We start from the raw sequence: 18,682 nt of genomic DNA on the forward strand, positions 1-18,682 counted from the left end.
TTTGGAATGGGGAGTGTCGTTGTAGCTCAAGGTCGCAGAGGAGAGTAGGCGCCCGCGTGGATCCCAGAGAAGAAAAAGGTGGGACAGTGCCAACACCGGGGTTTAATTCTGAGTCTGAGAGCAGGACGCATGGTGGGGGCGGGTGGTTCTGGAGCTGGGCCCTGGCCTCTGCTGGGCTGACAGTATTTGGGGGCCTGGCTGGGCCTACTTGGAGGTCCCCTTCTTGGATTTGCTGGTCAGGAAGGCCTCTGACTGTTGCAGGGGGGGCACTTTGACGCCTATCTGCTTCAGCTGATTATAGTAGTCGCTTCTCTCTGAGATAATTCTCTACACAAGAAACACAGCCATCGAGGTGGCCTTCCCAGTTCCTCACCTTGGCCTTGAGGCCGGTCTGCCCAGTCCATGCCAGCTGCCCAGGACGCCATCCTCTCCTCCTCCTCCAGAGGGGCTCACTGCAGCAGGGGTGTGCTGGTGAATACTTACAACCGGCTCTCCAGGGGGGAGAAAAAAGCAAACAACGCTTGGCTTTGTGGCGTTGCCAATTTCTGTGGTGGGAATATTCCCACAGCGGCTGATTTTCAGCCACGGAAGTGAAGTCACAGAATGCGGAGCCAGAGGCAGGTGCACACCACCCGCCCAGAGAAGCCTGCACTAAGTCCCCTCTTCAGCCCTCTTAGAGTTGTGAGGAGCCCCAGACTCCTAGAGATCTTTGAGGTCATCACGTCTGTCCCTCAAGTCCCTTCTGTCCTGTACAGAGGGAATGTTGTCCCCACCTCTCTTCCATTTTCCTCTCTGGGCTGTTGCTGGTTCGTGTCAGGCTATGGCAAGCAAGCAAAGGTGCTCTTCCCTGGCTACTGTGCGGTGGAAATAACTCCCTCCATCCTCTGTCTTCGCTCTTCTCTTCCTCTTTCTCTCCCCTTCCTCCTCCCCTCCCCCAGACAACAGTACCAAGGCTGCAGAGACCTCTCTCCACATTACAGCTCTGCAGGAAAGGCACTGCCCAGGGCCCCCCCCCCCCCGCCCCACTCTGCAGAGGAAGGGAACCAGGCCCCAGGAACGTGGGTGCTGGAAGGTCATGGGCACACACTGCAGTTTAAGGGCAGCCCCAGAGGGTGAAGTGTGGGTCTTGGGAACAGAAGCAGCTCCTGGTGAGAGGGGACCCCTTCATAGCACATGGCCCCACACAGAGCCACAGCCGGTGCCCGGCTCCCAGAGTTCTGAGTCTTACGACACCTTGCAGGTGAGCATGCGCTCTCCATCACAGAGGGAGGCGTCTATGGCTCAGAGAAGTGAGTGTGTGGCCCCCAGCTGGTGGGTGGTGACCCCCCATGCCCAGCGACCTCAAGGCCTGAATTCTCCTATACCCCTCTACTTCTCTGAGGCCTCTGCGTGGGGACCCCTGGTCAGGAAGGAGCCTAGGAGGCTGTGGCCGGGGTGGGAGGGTCTGCACCAGGGCCCTGGATCAGTGGGTGGTGATACCAGCGGAGGGGACCAAGCTGGACAAAGCCAGGGCTGGGCTCCTGCTGCGGGAGAATCTTCGTGATCTGAGCGGCTTGTCCCCTCTCCACAGCGCTCAGGATGGGTTGTGGTGGTTACTGCTGGTCACTGATGCCCGTCTCCCTTTTCGCTGAGAGTAGCTAAGACTCCTGTGCCATGCCCCCACCCGCCTTAGGATGATTTAATCCCCTCTGCCTGAGCAGAGAGAAAGGAGGGTCCTGGGGTCCAGGTGAATAGGTGACACAGGTAGGATGAGAACAGAGTCCCTTGAATCTAACCTAGGCCCCCCAACCCCCTACCACAGCCTTGGCCTCAGGGGATGGGGCCCGGATGGAGGCAGCTGAACTTAGGGGTATACCTGCAGGGCTTCCAGGATGTCATTGTCAGAGATCTCGTTGGCCAAGGACTTGGTCCCGGAGATGCTAAAGGTGGCCTGGATGATCTTATTCCTTAACCTCTCGAGCTATGAGCAAAGGGACAACACCATCATTCGCCTTTGCCCAAGGAGGCGCCTGGCCGGTGGGCTGCACCCCCCACCACCTTAATTTTTATGGGCCAGGAAGGAAGAGCTCACCCTCACTTTTCATGGCTTTAGAAACTGGAAACGGGCCGGAGAAGTCAGTGTGGACTGTCTGAGAGCTAAGAGGTGCCGGATCCAACCCCTGACCCTGTGCAGCCCAGCCCCAAAGCCCAAAGACTCTCCTACACCAGTTGGGCTTTTCTAATTGGAAAGTAAAACCTATACACACACACACACACACACACACACACACACACACACACACACACATATATATTTTTAAACCAACAAGCTGCAGTGAGCGGACTTCTTGGTCCTTGGGGACACTCTCACTTTAGGCATTTAACAGTGCGCTGCTGGGGCTTCCTCCTTTCCATGCTGACTAGGAGGCGTCTGTGCCATGGATGGCAGCGTTGAACCTGGCCCCTGCACACAGACCCAGAAGGCGTTCTAGTCTTTTGCTGCCGTGAAGATCCTTGTCTGCCTGTACACCCACAGCCGCCTCCCCAGAGGTAGCTAATCGTGCCTCCCAGGAAGCTGCAGAGGAAACCCCTCCAGTCTGCACCCCAGGAGCCTCAGACAGGAACCCCTCGAATTATGCGGCACGCTCAGCACCAGTTCCCTGTCCAGAAACCCTGACAACGCAGAGGTGCCCAACGGGAGCTGGGCCCAAGAGGCTCAGCTTTGCCTCCGAGTGGAAGCATGTCTACACTACTGCTTGGACAGGTTTAAGTGACAGCAGGAATGTCATGCGCCCCTGGCCTGTGTGAGGAGTGGAATCCTTTTCTTCTTTCCAGTATTTATTGAGTGCCCGCTTTGTACAAACACTGTGCCAGGTGCTGGAGGTCCTGAGGTCACAAGGGGCTGGGCCTCTGTACTGGGGGTGGTCCCCAGGGTAGAGGTTGGCAGCTACCTGGGGTGTCCAGCCTCACTTCCCCACACCCGTGGGGCCTCACCATCAGGCTTGGCACTAGTTCCTGCTCACCTGGACTTAGCTTCAGCATATTCTCAGCTCAGCTTTCCAGGCTCGACCAGGTCAGTGCAGGCTGGCGCACAAATGGACACACCTGGACCGCCTCTGGTCTAACACTTTCACCAGGACTACGGCTGGATCCCAAACTGTTTTATCAAGGGATACCAGGGGTGGGTGCCTCAGTCTGACCCAGCCGGAAGGAGGCGGGCTCAAGCAGGAAAGAGGACGCAGTTGAGTTGTGGTTGGCATTTCTGGTGGGAACATGACTTCAAAAGCCTCCATACATGACCTTGACCTTTGCTTAATTTTGGATTCTAAATCAAGGTCAGGGCTAGGCACAGTGGCTGACACCTGTATTCCCAACACTTCGGGAGGCCAAGGCAGGCAGATTGCTGGAGCCCAGGAGTTCGAGACCAGCCTGGACAACATAGTGAGACCGTCTCTACAAAAAGTTTTTAAAATTAGCCGGGTATGGCCAGGCCCGGTGGCTCACGCTTGTAATCCCAGCACTTTGGGAGGCCGAGGCGGGCGGATCACGAGGTCAGGAGATCGAGATCACGGTAAAACACCGTCTCTACTAAAAATACAAAAAATTAGCCGGGCGTGGTGTCAGGCGCCTGTAGTCCCAGCTACTCGGAGAGGCTGAAGCAGGAGAATGGCGTGAACCTGGGAGGCGGAGCTTGCAGTGAGCCGTGATTGCGCCACTGCACTCTAGCCTGGGCGACAGAGCGAGACTCCGTCTCAAAAAATAAAAATAAAATAAAAAAATAAAAAATGAAATAAAATTAGCCGGGTATGACGGCACATGCCTGTGGTCCCAGCTACTCAGGAGGCTGAAGTGGGATGACGACGGCTTGAGCCTGGGAGGCCGAGGCTGCAGTGAGCTGTTGTCACCCCACTGCACTCCAGGCCGAGGCTGCAGTGAGCTGTTGTCACCCCACTGCACTCCAGACTGGACGACAGAGAAAGACCCTGTCTCAGAAAAAAAATAAAAAAAAAAGCCAGCTCTTTATTGATTTCCTTTTTGGCACGGGGCCCTCACAAGCAGGGTGCACTCTGGCCTTGCTCACATTTAATATGATGCCCCAGTGGGGCCCTGCAGTTAAGACTGCCAAAGCCCGGCACCACCGCAAAGCAGGTCTGGTGTCCGGGGGACTGTTCATCCTTTCCCGTTTGTCTATTAAGTGAGGATCATGCTAACTACTTCGCAGTTTGGTTAAAGGAGCTACATGACTTTGATACCAAGAAGGTACTTAGAATGGTGCCTGGCCCAGCAAGCACGCTATGACTCAGAGACAGGGGGGAGCAACACCATGCCTCGCTATCCAGGTGCCCTCCTCCTTTCCAGCCAGTGATCCAACCCCTTCACAATGCAACCCAAGACCCGCAGCCCTGCCCACGGGGCTCTGCCCACCACTGCCATTGACGAACATTTCCGGGCTGCTCCGTCGCACCCTCACTCCATCCTCTTGGTGTACACGGCAGAACCAGCCCGAGCCCCATTGTACTCAGACCCCGGTTCTACCTCGGTGGGCGGTGGGCAGGGGCCCAGGTGCTTGGCCACCAGCTGCTGGGACAGACCCTCCGGAGGAAAGGCTGGGCGTACCCTGGACTGGGAGCTCTCCAGGGCCACGCGGGCGTGCTGCTCCGCCTGCTGAATCATCTCCTTTTTGCTCTGCAAATCCTCCTGCAGCTGCTTCCACCTCTGCAGGTGGTTCTGGTCCAGTTCCACCTGCTCCTGCAGCTGGCTGACCTTGGTGTCCAACTCTGAGATGACGCAGTCCCGCTTGGTGAGCTTTCTCTCCAGTTTTGACACTTGCTGGAGACAGCCAGGGAGAATAAAGTGGTGGGGTCATTTCGCCCAACCTGAGTACATGTGGTACCCATCCACTTTTCCCTAAAAGATGGCCGGCGGCCAGGTGCAGTGGCTCACGCCTGTAATCCTAGCACTTTAGGAAGCTGAAGCGGGCGGATCACGAGGTTAAGAGATCGAGACCAGCCTGACCAACATGGTGAAACCCTGTCTCTACTAAAAATACAAAAATTAGCTGGGCGTGGTGGCACATGCTGGTAGTCCCAGCTACTTGGGAGACTGAGGCAGGAGAATCGCTTGAACCCGGGAGGCGGAAGTTGCAGTGAGCTGAGATCATACCATCGCACTCCAGCCTGGTGACAGAGCAGGACTCTGTCTCAAAAAAAAAAAAAAAAAAAAAAAAGGCCAGCAACGCTTGCTGGGTCCCTCCAGTCCAGTCTGGACCCAGCAATTGCGAGGAGCCTTCTGTGTGGACGTGGGGTGCAGAGATGTGTCGAGTGGCATGCTACCTAAGGGGCCCTGGCTCAGCTGTGAAGATGCTCCAGCCCCGTCTTGCCCTTGGCTGTGTTGGGACTTACAGCAAGAACAGTGGCCTGGCTGATCATTTAACGACACCCAGGCTGTCACCTGTCGGAGGAGCTGGTTGTCCTTTTCAATGAGCCCCATCATCTCTTGGTGTTTCTTATCTTCTCGGAGGTTGGAGAACTGGAAGGAGACAGAAGGGTTGGCTTGGGGGACTCCCAGGTTTAGATAACAGACTGAACGCTGACATCTAACTTTTTTCCTTCCCCAAAGCTCCCTAAAATAATAGCAGCGGGATTTCTATTGAAGGCAGGGAGAAGAGGAGAAGAAAGAGGACTAAAAATATTTTGGAGAGTTTGAAGGTGGCTGAGTGGTATCTGACATCCCAGATCCAAAAAAGCCAAATAGCTGGCAGTAGGAAAAGCAGAAAACAAGCCCAATTCACACTTGAGTTCCCAAAAGTCTCAGACATTGTTGGTCCGGGTTCTTCTAAACATGGAGGCTAAAATGAGGATGATTGGTGGAATGTTATTGCAGAAATGAAGAGCCCTAGGCCTCGTGTGGTGGCTCACACCTGTAATCCCAGCACTTTAGAAGGCTGAGGTGGGTGGATCACTTGAGGTCAGGTATTTGAGAGAAGCATGGGTAACGTAGATCCTATCTCTACAAAAAATAAAAACATTGGTTGGGTATGGTGGCGTGTGCCTGTGGTCCCAGCTCCTCAGGAGGCTGAGGCGAGAGGATCACCTGACTCTGGAGAGGCTGAGGCTGCAGTGAGCTGTGATCACACCACTGAACTCCAGCCTGGGTGACAGAGTGAGAACCCATCTCAGAAAAAAAAAAAAAAAAAGGAGAAAAGAAACTCTCCATTAAAATGCCAAAGCAAAGCACACTGCTCTGCCAGGGAGCACAGAGTGGTCACCTGTGTGCTCAGAGTCCAGTCAACTTGAACATTGGAGCAAAGCTCTCAGATGAATGACAGAGACCAAAAGCAAACTTTAAAAGGGAACTTGTAGGAAATAGAAGTGGTGCAAGAAGTTAGAAAACTAACACTATGATGAACGCTGTCATCAAGGGAAGAGAAAATACTGCAATTGTGAAGCCAAACAAGAGTGCGCTTCAAAAAAAGAAAAATGGAACATTCAGAGAATATCAGAGTAAAATATTATAACAAAATGAAAACTCAAGAGCTGTTGATAAAGTTAAGGAAATCTAGAAAGTATCTGTAAAAGACAAGGAGACAAAAAGGAGGAGATAACAGATAAGAGCACGACAGGAGGTCCAATAGCCAAATAATTGAGAGAAGGACATAAAAAAACAAAAAAACCAAAGAAAATTCCAGAACTAAAGGACATGAGTTTCCAGATGGCCGCTGAGTGCCCAGTACAACAGATGAAAACACGCCCTCAATAAAGCACAACTCTGGGAGGTTTCAGATCACCTGGGACAAAGATAGGATCTTACAACTTTCCAGAGAGGACCAACCAACCCACAAAGAACCATGAATGACTTTGGACTTCTCATCAGCAAACCTGGAAGACAACAGAGGAATGGTTATGCTGAAGGAAAAGGGTTTTCAAACAGGAATGCTATATCCAACCCAGATGTTACGAGGGTGTAGAGTAAGGACATTTGCCAACATATCCACATATCCTGTCCCCAAAACTTTACCCCTATTCATCCTTTTTTTTTTTTTTGAGATAGAGTTTTGCTCTTGTCACCCAGACTGGAGTGCAATGGTGCAATCTTGGCTCACTGCAACCTCCTTCTCCTGGGTTCAAGTGATTCTCCTGCCTTGGCCTCCTGAGTAGCTGGGGTTACAGGCATCCACCATCACACTGGTTAATTTTTGTATTTTTAGTAGAGCTAGGGTTTCACCATGTTGGTCAGGCTGGTCTTGAACTCCTGACCTGAGGTGATCCACCTGCCTCAGCCCCCCAAAGTGCTGGGATTACAGGTGTGAGCCATTGCACTCAGCCTCATTTATCCTTTTTGATAAAACTAGTGGAGGATGTGCTCCACCAAAAATAAGTGAAGAGGGCAAGAAAGCAAAAGATAAGGGATGCAGCAGTTTTAAAGTTGTGGCTTATGAATCTTAGTACTGTTATGTAAAACTTATTTATGTGTGTGTGTGAGACAAATGACTGTCCTAATGATGTCAGTGCAACATTGATTGTGATAGAATGATATGGGGAGGAGGGTGGATGGAAAGGCTGCCCTTGTGTGTGTTAGGGGCGGTGGCAGGGGAGGAAAAAAAGGAAGCATTAAATAATGTTAAGATGGAGAAAAATCTAGAATGGGCATTATGAGCATGCTATTTAGAGATATGGAGATGGATTCATAAAGAATGTGCTGGAAGAATTTAAAATGATGCCTTAGGAGAGGGCAAATGAGAGGAAGGAGGTCAGAGGCTCCTGGTTTTCATGACAGGCCTCGTGGAACTATTTGATTCTTTAAGCGATGTGCACGAATAACTTTGATAAGAATAAAAACTAAAATGCTTAACAAAAACGACAAGAGTGGGCTCAGTGGAGTAGCAGTCTCTCTAAGCACGGATAGAGCATTCTCACCCTCAGGACTCAGGGGCCAGGAGATGCTCGAGGAGCGGCCAAGAGCACAGCGGCTCAGGAGACAGGGACATGTGCTTCCAGCCCAGGGGCAGGGCAGAGCCGTGGCTGGGCACATGGGCTCCAGCCTCCCATACACCTTGGGGAATCCTAGCGGGGCCGCTAGCAGCCGCACAACCCTGGGCCAGCTGCCTGGACGCCCCAGGCTCAAAGTCTCCATCAGTAGATGGGACGGGCGGCGCCTGCCCCGAGCTGCCGGGGGTTAATGAAGCCTGGGGCCCGTGCTCATGGAGCGGAGGCCGGTACTGAGCGCACGGCCACCTTGTCGGTCATGGCTTGTAGCTGCTGCCTCCGCTCTCGGAGCTCCTTCTGCAGCATCTCATTTTCCGTATTGATCTTTCGCAGCTGGGATTCTTGGAAATCCACTTGTTGTTGTAAAGACGCAATCACTCCTGGGCACAGAGGCAGAGGCGGTGAGCGGGAGCAAGCAGGGGCAGTGAGGGACAGGAGGAGAGGGCCGGGCCACCTCGCCAGCTGGGAGGGCACTGCCAGCCTGGGTGAGGCTGCTGACACCTGCCCCTGCTCCAGCTCACTGACCAGAGCAGGCAGCGTCTGGGCGTCCCAGGTCCTGGGCGGGGACCCACTGAGTGGCCAAAGCGCAGTGCCCCCCGCCGAGGTCCTACCTGTTGCAAGGGAGTATCTGGTCCTGGTGGCCTCCAGGTTGAACTGGAAGTCCAGGATGACCTGCTCGTACTCCTCCAGCTGGGCCAGCAGCTCCTCCTCAAATGAGTCGGCCAGGGAGGAGGCCCTTCTGGGGATCTCCTCCTCCTCCTCCTCCAGCAGCTCTCTTTCCTCTGAGTCCTCATCCCTGTCCCCTTCCTCCTCTTCCTCCTCCTCGCTTCCCTCCTCATGCATGGCCCCCATCTGGCTCACACCTCCCCTGGCACCCGTGTCCTCCGCCCCCTTGGGCTCCCCTTCTGGGCCCTCGTCCTCCTCGCCGCCTCCCAGGTCCGGCTCCTTGCCCATCTCTGGTGCCGCAGACTCCTCTTGCATCTGCGAGATGGGTAGGGCAGGGGCTAGGCAGGGCTTCGGGGCACCCCCAGGGCGGGGGGCTCTAATGCTCATGGCGTGGACACCGGGGAGGGCGCCTCCTTCCGGGCTGCCGCAGGGTCCATGGAGCGGGGGAGCGTCTGCCTGGCAAGGTCACCAACAGTGGCCCAGGCACTGCAGCCTCAGTCACGGGTCCTCCTCCCTCTGTCAGGAGACTGCACCTGACCTGTGCCTTCAAGGGGGTTAACGACCCACCCACCTCACCTGCTCCCCTGGAGTGGGGGCACCCCAGGTCAGGGCTGCAGCAGGGACATTTGGGGCCTGGGCCTCTTAGTTAAGCAGCATAGGTGGCTCCTGGGCCCGGGTCCCCCACTGCGTGCCTGCTCTCCAGGCGGCCCGCACCTGCTGCCAGTGCTGCAGCTCCTCCTCATCTCTGGAGAAGGCCTTCAGGAGGCTCAGCCTGTCCAGCTTCAGCGAAGCATCTGAGAGCTGCTCCTGCAAGACACCCATGGGACCCTCAGCTTTCCAGCCCCTTCTGCCGCACCCCAGGGACGGACCACTGCCTGTCTTGGAAGGGACAGTGGCCTCTCATGTCTGGGGAGAGGACCTGCGTCCTCCTGCCAAGGGGCTGGGGGATGTGGGTGCTGTGGCAGTGGAGGGCACAGGAACCTGCAGATGGGCAGCTCTGGGGGGCAGAAGGGCTCTAGGCACCTCCAGAGCAGCCTCCAGCAAGTGGCCTTGCAGTAAAGGACGAGGCCTTGGAAGTTGGGGAGCCAGCCTTAGATATGCCCACCGTGCATGTCATTGCCTGGGTGCCCCACCCTCAGACACCCACCCAGCAGCCTGGGGAGGACAGAGAGTGGAAGCCCCTGGCTGGCCGCCTTTCCCTGCCCCAGCCCTGTGTGTCTAGGCAGCCTTCCCTTGAGGCATTTAGGCAGTCGGTGTGGTCAGAGGCCTTCCCCCTGGTCCCTGCTTCATCTCTGGCCCCCAGCATAAACTCAGCCTGTCTCCTCAGGTATGAAAGAAATCAGGTCTTAGGAAGATCAGGTGACCACCCCTGGGCACAACACAGACCTGCCTCATCCAGTCCTCTGCCCACACCTAGAGGTGGGGTAGCATCCCCACCTGCATCCCCACCCCCACCCCAACCCCATGCCCAGCCTCACAGGGGGCCTCACAGCCAGAGAGTGGGGAGAAGGGATTCCCGGCCAGGGCAGGGTAGTGCAAGCTACCACTGCCCACTACGCACAGAGCCAGGCCTGGGGAATCCGCCTGCAGGGTGGCCTCCATGCCCCAGGATTTCAGAGGTGAGCTCAGCCCTCATTTTATAGATAAGGACCCTGAGCCCAGACAGCATCGTGCCTTGCCCCATTCAGAAAGCAAGTCAGAAGCCAGGTGCAGGTGCCTAGACATCGGCTCATGGCTTTCGTTTGTCATTTTGCACCTCCGTTCGTCTCTCCCCTGCCTGTTGCATCAGCGCATGGCTCTCATTTGTCATTTCGTGCCTCTGTTCGCCTCTCCCCTGCCTGTTGATCAGAACCCTGAGAACCAGTCCGTGTTCCAGCAAGGACCTGATAGGATCCAGGGGGCCTGGGGGTTTGCCAGGGGCCTATGTGTCACCAGCAGCTTTGGACGCTTTGAAAACAACCATCTTAGAGCTCTGCACTGTGCCCCGCTGGGGCTGGCTCACCCTCCTGCCTGGGGACATGGATGTCTCTTGGCCTTTGCCTTTCAGGAGGCATTTCAGCTGCGTCTTCAGGGCCTCCCTCTCCTCCTGGAGCAGCAGGATCTCCTCGTCTTTCTTCTGAACCTGTATCTCCAGCTCAGACAGGCAGTGATCCTGGGCAGAAAACCAAGGGCAGCCCCCGTGGGCCAGGCAGCCACACACTCTTCCCCTGACCTGCCTCCAGCCCACCCAGGAGGAGCAGATCTGCTGTTCTGGGATCCCAAAACCCCAGGTTCCCAGGGATTTCAAGATGTGTACTGCAGTAAAGAGCTAGCTCTACACATCTGGAGACCAAGATGTGCCAGCTCTTTACTGCAGCCATGCCTGGCACCTCCAGCGCCTCTGCACCCGTCCTAAGAGCAGATCCTAAATCCTCGTCCGAGGAGTTGCAAGGCAGCTTCCTTTTCGGATCTGGCCCATGGTCTGTCCCTGCACCCCACTATACCACAGGATGCCAGTCTTCTTTGCGGCCCCCACACTTAACCGGCAACACCCTCCAAGCTTCCCTAGGGGCTTGTCGGGGAGCTCCTGAAACTTCTGAAACTTTCATTCTCAGGATCTCAACTCCCTCAATTCTTCCAAATTAAAGACAAAAATAAAGGTGTTTTTAGAAAAACAGAAATGGAAAGAATCTGTCACCAACAGATCTGAACTTAGAGAAATACTAAAGGGAGTTCTTCAGGTGGAAGGAAAATGATCCCACCAGAATATTCTGGAAGGAAAGATAACTAGAAAGTCTCCTAAATGTTTGGAAAGTAAGTGATAGGCTTCTGTGTAGCCAATGGGTCAAAAAAGAAATCACAAAGAAAGCTAGAAACATTTTAAACTGATAAGGAACATCTGGACACATCAAAGTCGTGGGACGCAGTTAAAGTTGTGATTAATGACAAATTTATAGCCTTAAAATGCATATACCAGGAGGAAAATGGAAAATCAATGACCCAAGTATCTATCTCAAGAATTCAGAAAAAGAACTAAAATTAATCCTACAGAAAGTAGAAGAAAAGGAATAAAGTTAGGTGTGAAAATTTATGATATAGCAAGGGAGCGAGGGAGAGGGGAGCAAGGGGGAGAGAGGGGAGAGAAGGATAAAGCAAATGTGGCCACATTTAACATTTGGGGAATGGAAACGTACATGGGAATCTTTGCAGTATGGATTCTTACCACTTTATGCCTGAAATACAAAGTTAAAGGGAAAAAAAAGTGCAGAAATCACATTTCATCACCCTGGCCATGGTCCCGAGACACTCACATGTCTCAAAATAGTGCAAGGACTGCTGGAAAGGAGATCCGATCACCTCTTGGAGCTGCAGAGTTTACACAATGCCAGCTGTAAACTCGTTGCTGCAGGTGGCTCTCTTGCCACCAAATGAGAAGAGTTTATCTATGACAGCCCAGACGAAGGCAGAGAGGAGATAAAGAAAAGCCTGATGAGCCCCTTAGAGCTCCTGGAGGCAGCCAAGCCTGCAACCCTTCCCTTGGATGGTTCATACACATGAGCTGGTAAATCCCCTCCCTGCTGCCTACATGAATAACATCAGCATATCTGCCTGACTCTTGGCTAATGATATGCTCAGGCTATTTCTCAGAAATGAAATTACTTGGTTAAAGGGTAGGAACACTCTTAAAGCAGTGAAATCTATGATAATGTCCAGGTAGAGTTGCAGGAATAAACAAAATGAATATCATGGACCCCCAGGAGCTGGGACTGGCAAGCCCCCTTGTGTCTCCATTCAATCATATGACCCCCCCATGCCTCTGTGCCCTGCACCAACTCGCCAACATTTTGTGACTCATGTCCATAATTTTCATCAAAACTTTACCAGTTTCAAAAGAATGCAGAGAAAGAAGGAAACAGACACTAGAGAAAAAATCAACAAAATCTAAAGCTGATTCTAAGAGAAGGCTATTAAAATTGATAAAACTCCAATGAGACCAATGGGGAAAAAGAAAGGAGGCACAAGGCAGCCACGTCGGGATTCAGACAGAGGTTGTCCCCACCCTGCCCACACTGCATCAAGGATAGTAATTATCCTTGTACTATGTACAGCCTTAGGCTGATACATAAAAAATCTTATGTGAAATAGATGCATTCTAGAAAAACACAGAACACCAAAACTGAAACTAGAGGAAAAAGAAAATCTGGATATATTTTAAAATAATTGAATTTGTGATTTTTTTTTTTTTTTTTTTTGAGACAGAGTCTCGCACTGTCGCCTGGGCTGGCATGCAGTGGCTCGATCTCAGCTCACTGAAACCTCCACCTCCTGGATTCAAGCGATTCTCCTGCTTCAGCCTCCCAAGTAGCTGGGATTACTGGCACCTGCCACCACACCCAGCTTTTTTTTTTTTTGTATTTTTAGTAGAGATGGGGTTTCACTATGTTGGCCAGGCTGGTCTTGAACTCCTGACCTCATGATCCACCCAGCTCAGCCTCCCAAAGTGCTGGGATTACAAGGATGAGCCACTGTGCCTGGCCTAATTTGTGATTTTTAAAACTGCTCCTGTAGGGCCCCAGTACGGTGGCTCACACCTGCTATCCCAGCACTTTGGGAGGCTGAGGCAAGAGGATCACTTGAGCTCAGGAGTTCAAGGCAAACCTGAGCAACATGGAGAGACCTCATCTCTACAAACAAATGAAAAAAATTAATGGGCATGGTGGCATGTGCCTGTGGTCCCAGCTATTCGAGAGGCTGAGGTGGGAAGATTGCTTGAACCCTGGGAGGTCAAGGCTGCAGTGAGCTGGGATCACTCCACTGCACTCCAACCTGGGTGACAAAGTGAGACCTTGTCTCATAATAAATTAAATAAACAAATTAAAAAATAAAAGTGCCCCTTTAGATGGAGGCTGCAGTGAGCTCTGATCGTGCCATTGCACTCCAGCCTGGGCAACAGAATAAGACCCTTTCTCTAAAAAAATAAAGGCTGAGCACAGTGGCTCACGCCTGTAATCCCAGCACTTTGGGAGGCCAAGGCAGGTAGATCACGAGGTCAAGAGATTGAGACCATCCTGTCTGACATGGTGAAACCCGTCTCTACTAAAAATAACAAAAATTAGCTGGGTGTGGTGGTGCATGCCTGTAATCCCAGCTACTTGGGAGGCTGAGGCAGGAAAATTGCTTGAACCCCGGAGGCAGAGGTGGCAGCGAGCTGAATGGTGCCACTGCACTCCAGCCTGGCAACAGAGCGAGACTTCAACTCAAAAATAAATAAATTAATAAAATAAGAGTGCTCCTGTGAGGAATCCCCAGACACAGACACCGTCAATGGCGAATTCTTCAGAATTCAAGGAAGAAATGACATCAATCTTATATACAAACTCTTCCAGAGAATAGAAAAAGAAAAAAGGTGCTGGGTGCAGTGGCTCACACCCCTAATCACAGCACTTTGGGAGGCCAAGGCGAGTGGATCACTTGAGCCCAGGAGTTCGAGACCTGCCTGGGCAACATGGGGAAACCCCATTTCTACAAAAATACAAAAAGTAACCAGGTGTGGTGGCGCACACCTGTAGTCCCAGCTACTTGGGAGGCTGAAGTGGGAGGACTGCTTGAGCTCAGGCAGCTCGAGGCTGCAGTGAGCCGGGATCACACCACCACACTCCAGCCTGGGTGACAGAGCGAGACCCTGTCTCAAAAACTACTACTACTACTAATAATAATAATAAAATAAAAAAGAAAAGAAAATGAGAAAAAAGGAACTGTTTTCCAGCCTTTTCTTTCTTTCATTTTAATGAGGCCAGAATAACTTTGATACTAAAATTTGATGAGGGAATTACAAGACAGTGAAAATATAGGTCAGTCTTTCTTATAGATTAAAAAACACTACAATGAATCAACTTGTACATAAATCAAGCTGGTTATTGCTGTTATGATTTTTATTATTTAGAATACATTCTCTGAAGCAGAGTCTGTGGGTGCAAAGATGTGTGGATGGTTGGAGGTCATGCGTGCCGGTGAGTCTGAGTTCCATGCCGGTGTAACTGCCACCCACTGGGGTGAGGATGGACAGGGGTGAGGAGCTTTGTCAAAGCAGGGGTCTGGAGGTCATTTTAGGCCATGGGGACCTGCTTGATGCAGCTAACCAGATACTAGAACCAGAGCCTCTCAGGGAGCAGGGCTGTCCTCCTAGCCAGACGCAGAGCGAGGGAGTAGGGGGCTGGGATTTGCACCCCCTCCGCCAGTACCTTCTCGTGGACGACTGAGAGGTACCAGGGCGTCCTCTTTCTCGGGCAGCTCTGAGATGCGACTGAGCTGCTGGTGACCGGACTCAAAGTCTGGGATTTGCTCCTCTTCCGCAAGTAATTGAACTCGCAGATGCTCTTACTGAAGGGAAGGAGGTGCCCTGTGGCGACAACAGAGGCCAAATGAGAAACGAGACCCCTCCCTGCTGAGCTCCTCTGGCATCTTCGATGACGACGTCCACCCTTCTGAGACTTCCCTCGGAAACCCCTATCTGCCCAGATGGACTCTGATCTGTCTCCTAACTCTTGTCACCCTCATTTTGAGGACACAGTGTGGTGCTGCTGTGAACACGATGGGGCACCCACACCCAGCACAGCACGTGCTGAGGGAGTGAAGGAAGGTGCGAAAGCTCGGGCCAAGACACCCAGGACAAAGGAGCCAGAGCTGGGAGTCGGGACGAGGGGGTCATCCTGATGCTGTCTCTGCACACCTGGTTGCTTGTCCCCTCCTGGAGCCTCAGTTTTCCCATATCTCTTTTTTTTTTCTTTTTGAGATGGAGTCTTGCTCTATCTCCCAAGCTCGAGTGCAGTGGCACGATTTCAGCTCACTGTATCCTCTGCCTACCAAATTCAAGCAATTCTCTGCCTCAGCCTCCTGAGTAGCTGGGATTACAGGTGCCCGCCACATGCCCGGCTAATTTGTGTTTTTAGTAGAGACGGGGTTTCACCATCTTGGCCAGGCTGGTCTTGAACTCCTGATCTTGTGATCCACCCGCCTCGGCCTCCCAAAGTGCTGGGATTACAGGCATGAGCCACTACGCCTAGCCCAGTTTCTCCATCTTTAAACTGAGGGGAGGGAGGAGATTCTCCACCTTCCTGAGTTCGAGGGGAGCTGGTCACTACAGACTCTAGGTTTCCTCTAGTTAAGGCAAGAAAGGAGACACGTTGCTGGGAATTTCCTCTTGGTGAATGGAAACAGGCACAGCTGTCTGCAGGGCAGTGTCCTGGGGGATCTCTACCCACAGTGAGGGATGCATCCATCACCCTCTGGGTAAAGGCCAAGGGGACAAAACTTTCAACTATGATTTTTACTAAAGACAAGGGGCCACCGTCCTGGGGGGACTGCAGCCTAAGCTGTCAGGGAAGGCAGGGCTAGTTCTGCATAAGGGAGCCCGGGGTCCTTTCTGTGTGAGTCCTCAGGAGACAGGCAGTCCTGGGAGGGAATTCCACAGGGCATGAGCAGCGACCCTGCAAGAAGCAGGCCTCGAGCTCAGGGGCCCAGCAGGTGCAGGCAGAGGCCCTAGGGGCTTCCTCACCGTCCACGTTTGTGTCCGAGCCCCGCCTGCCCAAGAACAGGTCCTGGGTGCCTCTCCAGGTCTCTGAGCTGTTGTCAATCTCTCCGGACAAATCGGCCTCAGTGGGTGAACCTGCAGAGTGTTAAAGATGCTATCTGGTGACTGCTGCAGTCTCGTCGCCCCAAGATCTCCAGGGCAGACTCTTATTTATCCTTAAACACCAGGTAGGGGCACAGGTGGCTTTTTTTTTTTTTTTTTTTTTGAGACGGGGTCTCACTCTTTTGCCCAGCCCGGAGTGCAGTGGTGCAATCTCGGCTCACGGCAAGCTCTGCCTCCCAGGTTCATGCCATTCTCCTGCCTCAGCCCCGAGTAGCTGGGACTACATGCGCCCGCCACTGCGCCCGGCTAATTTTTTGTATTTTTAGTAGAGACGGGATTTCACCGTGTTAACCAGGATGGTCTCGATCTCCTGACCTCGTGATCTGCCCGCCTCGGCCTCCCAAAGTGCTGGGATTACAGGTGTGAGCCACCGCGCCTGACCTACAGGTGGCGCTTTTTTTAATGGATGCATGGGACTGAGCAAGGGCTGAACCAAAGGGTGGGCTTCATCCTCCTGCCTGCCCTGGTGTCTCCACCTCAACAGACCCGAGTGTGGCTGAATTTCTGTAGCTGATGCCCCCTTTCCCCCAGAGGAGCAGACCCTACTTTCCTTCGGTAAAAACGTGCCTCCTAAAAGTCGAACAGAAGCTCCCCTGCCTCCAGACCAGCCCATCCAAGGCAGACTCTGTTTCCCCTAAACCATCACAAATATCACCCCAATGGCAGGTGCCTATGAGCAGTATGTAGACGCAGACCCCACGCCCAGGACACTGTGTGGCCCCTCAGCCTCCCCAGAGACCTGCCCACAACAATGCCTGGTCCTGGAGCCCTGGCCGCCGCGGAGACCCTCTTGCTGAGGCAGTGGGGGCTGAAGCCTAGAAAGGTGGGGGCCCTGCTTCTACCTGATGCCGGCTGAGATTCGTGGACAGCAGGGGACCCCCTCCCCCACCCCCCACCCCACCCTTGCTACTGGTCACAGGAATGTAGCTCAAGCTCGCCATCCCTAAGAATGGTGTCTTGTGTGGGGACATGGAACCAGTCCAGGTCCAGGAGCAGATGCTGGGATGAAGCCTTGGCTCTGGGCAGCGTCCCCCAGGTGCCCACGGAGCTCGGCAGCTGCCTGCTCCGAGCCTCCTGTTCTCATCAGAGCAGTGAGGGGCTTGGACCGGATGGCTGCGAGGGCTCCCCAGGGGCACTGTCCCTAATGAGCTATCTGGCTTTATGGGGTTCTTTCCTGAAGCTTCCAGAATCTTCAACCATTTCCACTCCCCTAGCCCCTGACCCTACTGAATTTTTAGTGGGTGAAACAATAGAAAAGCAAGAAGGCTGGGGAGGCAAATCATAACCACAGTGGCCAGGAGAAGGGGGCCTCCCTCCACCCCCAGCCGCATTGCTGCCCTGGCTCCCTGCGCACAGGGCGGATTTCAAAAGCAGCAGCTGGGGCCACTGTGGAGGCCAACTCTGGTGGCTGCTCCCAGGCTGAAGGGTGCAGGAAGGCTTCCCCCGGCCCCTCGACTCTGAGAGGCAGTTTCACAGGCGGTCCTGGTGGGGGGCTCTTACCACAGTGGGACGTGGATGTGGCCCTGGTGCTGAACTGGGGGCAGTCAGGACGCGTGGGGAAGACCATTCGAAGTTCCTCCATTTCGGACATGAAGCCGGTGAGGCTGACGGCATCCTTGGGTTCACTCTGGCAGAGCGGGGAAAATAAGGCAGGTGCGGAAGGCCCCTGACTGTAGGCCAGCCCATCCAAGGGCAGACCCTGTTTCCATAAACCATCACAAATCGCCCCAATGGCAGGTGCCTATGGGCAGTATGTAGACGCATACCCCACACCCAGGACACTGCGTGGCCCCTCAGGCCTCCCCAGAGACCTGCCCACAACAACCCCCTGGTCCTAGAGCCCTGGCTGCCCACTGAGAGCCTCTTAGGGATCCTGAAGCCTAGACAGATGGGGGCCCTGCTTCTGCCTGACTGCCGGCTGAGATTCACAGACAGACCCCCCACCACCCACACATGTTGCTGTTCACAGGCACTAAGCCACTCTCCCATTGGGGTTGAAAGGGCCTTCGTGTGTGCAGGCTGCAGCAGTGTGTCCCCTCTGTCCCCTCTCCAGCACACTGGATGCTCAGCAAGAGCCATGCAGACCCACTTTGGAAACCATAGTCCAGCCAGGCATGGTGGCTCATGCCTGTAATCCCAGCACTTTGGGAGGCCAAGGCGGGCGGATCACGTGAGGTTGGGAGTTCAAGACCAGCCTGACCAACATGGAGAAACCCCATCTCTATTAAAAATACAAAAATACAAACAAACAAAAAAGATTAGCCGGGTGTGGTGGCACATTGTAATCCCAGCTACTCGGGAGGCTGAGGCTGGAGAATTACTTGAACCCAGGAGGTGGAGGTTGCGGTGAGCCAAGATCGCACCATTGCACTCCAGCCTG

General features: G+C 53.5%; 1 protein-coding gene across 2 annotated transcripts in view; it reads right to left on the reverse strand.

Moving 5' to 3' along the window:
- The window catches only part of CCDC27 (coiled-coil domain containing 27), a 25,465-nt gene continuing 6,783 nt past the window's right edge, over window positions 1-18,682 (reverse strand). Inside the window, exons 5-15 of one of the 2 annotated variants that reach the window (XM_063632011.1) lie at window positions 17,803-17,929; window positions 16,165-16,275; window positions 14,852-15,009; window positions 10,633-10,782; window positions 9,345-9,437; window positions 8,576-8,945; window positions 8,214-8,344; window positions 5,431-5,508; window positions 4,597-4,809; window positions 1,856-1,960; window positions 1-327 (exon numbers count right to left, since the gene is read on the reverse strand). In XM_063632011.1, coding sequence (XP_063488081.1) covers window positions 205-327; window positions 1,856-1,960; window positions 4,597-4,809; window positions 5,431-5,508; window positions 8,214-8,344; window positions 8,576-8,945; window positions 9,345-9,437; window positions 10,633-10,782; window positions 14,852-15,009; window positions 16,165-16,275; window positions 17,803-17,929 — 1,659 coding nt within the window. In that variant the 3' untranslated portion in view covers window positions 1-204. Of the gene's footprint in view, window positions 328-372; window positions 492-1,855; window positions 1,961-4,596; window positions 4,810-5,430; window positions 5,509-8,213; window positions 8,345-8,575; window positions 8,946-9,344; window positions 9,438-10,632; window positions 10,783-14,851; window positions 15,010-16,164; window positions 16,276-17,802; window positions 17,930-18,682 lie in introns of those variants that run through there. The other variant, XM_063632012.1, reaches the window with a different exon arrangement.

Source organism: Symphalangus syndactylus, chromosome 22, assembly GCF_028878055.3.
Source record: "Symphalangus syndactylus isolate Jambi chromosome 22, NHGRI_mSymSyn1-v2.1_pri, whole genome shotgun sequence".
Classification (NCBI taxonomy): Eukaryota; Metazoa; Chordata; class Mammalia; order Primates; family Hylobatidae; genus Symphalangus; species Symphalangus syndactylus.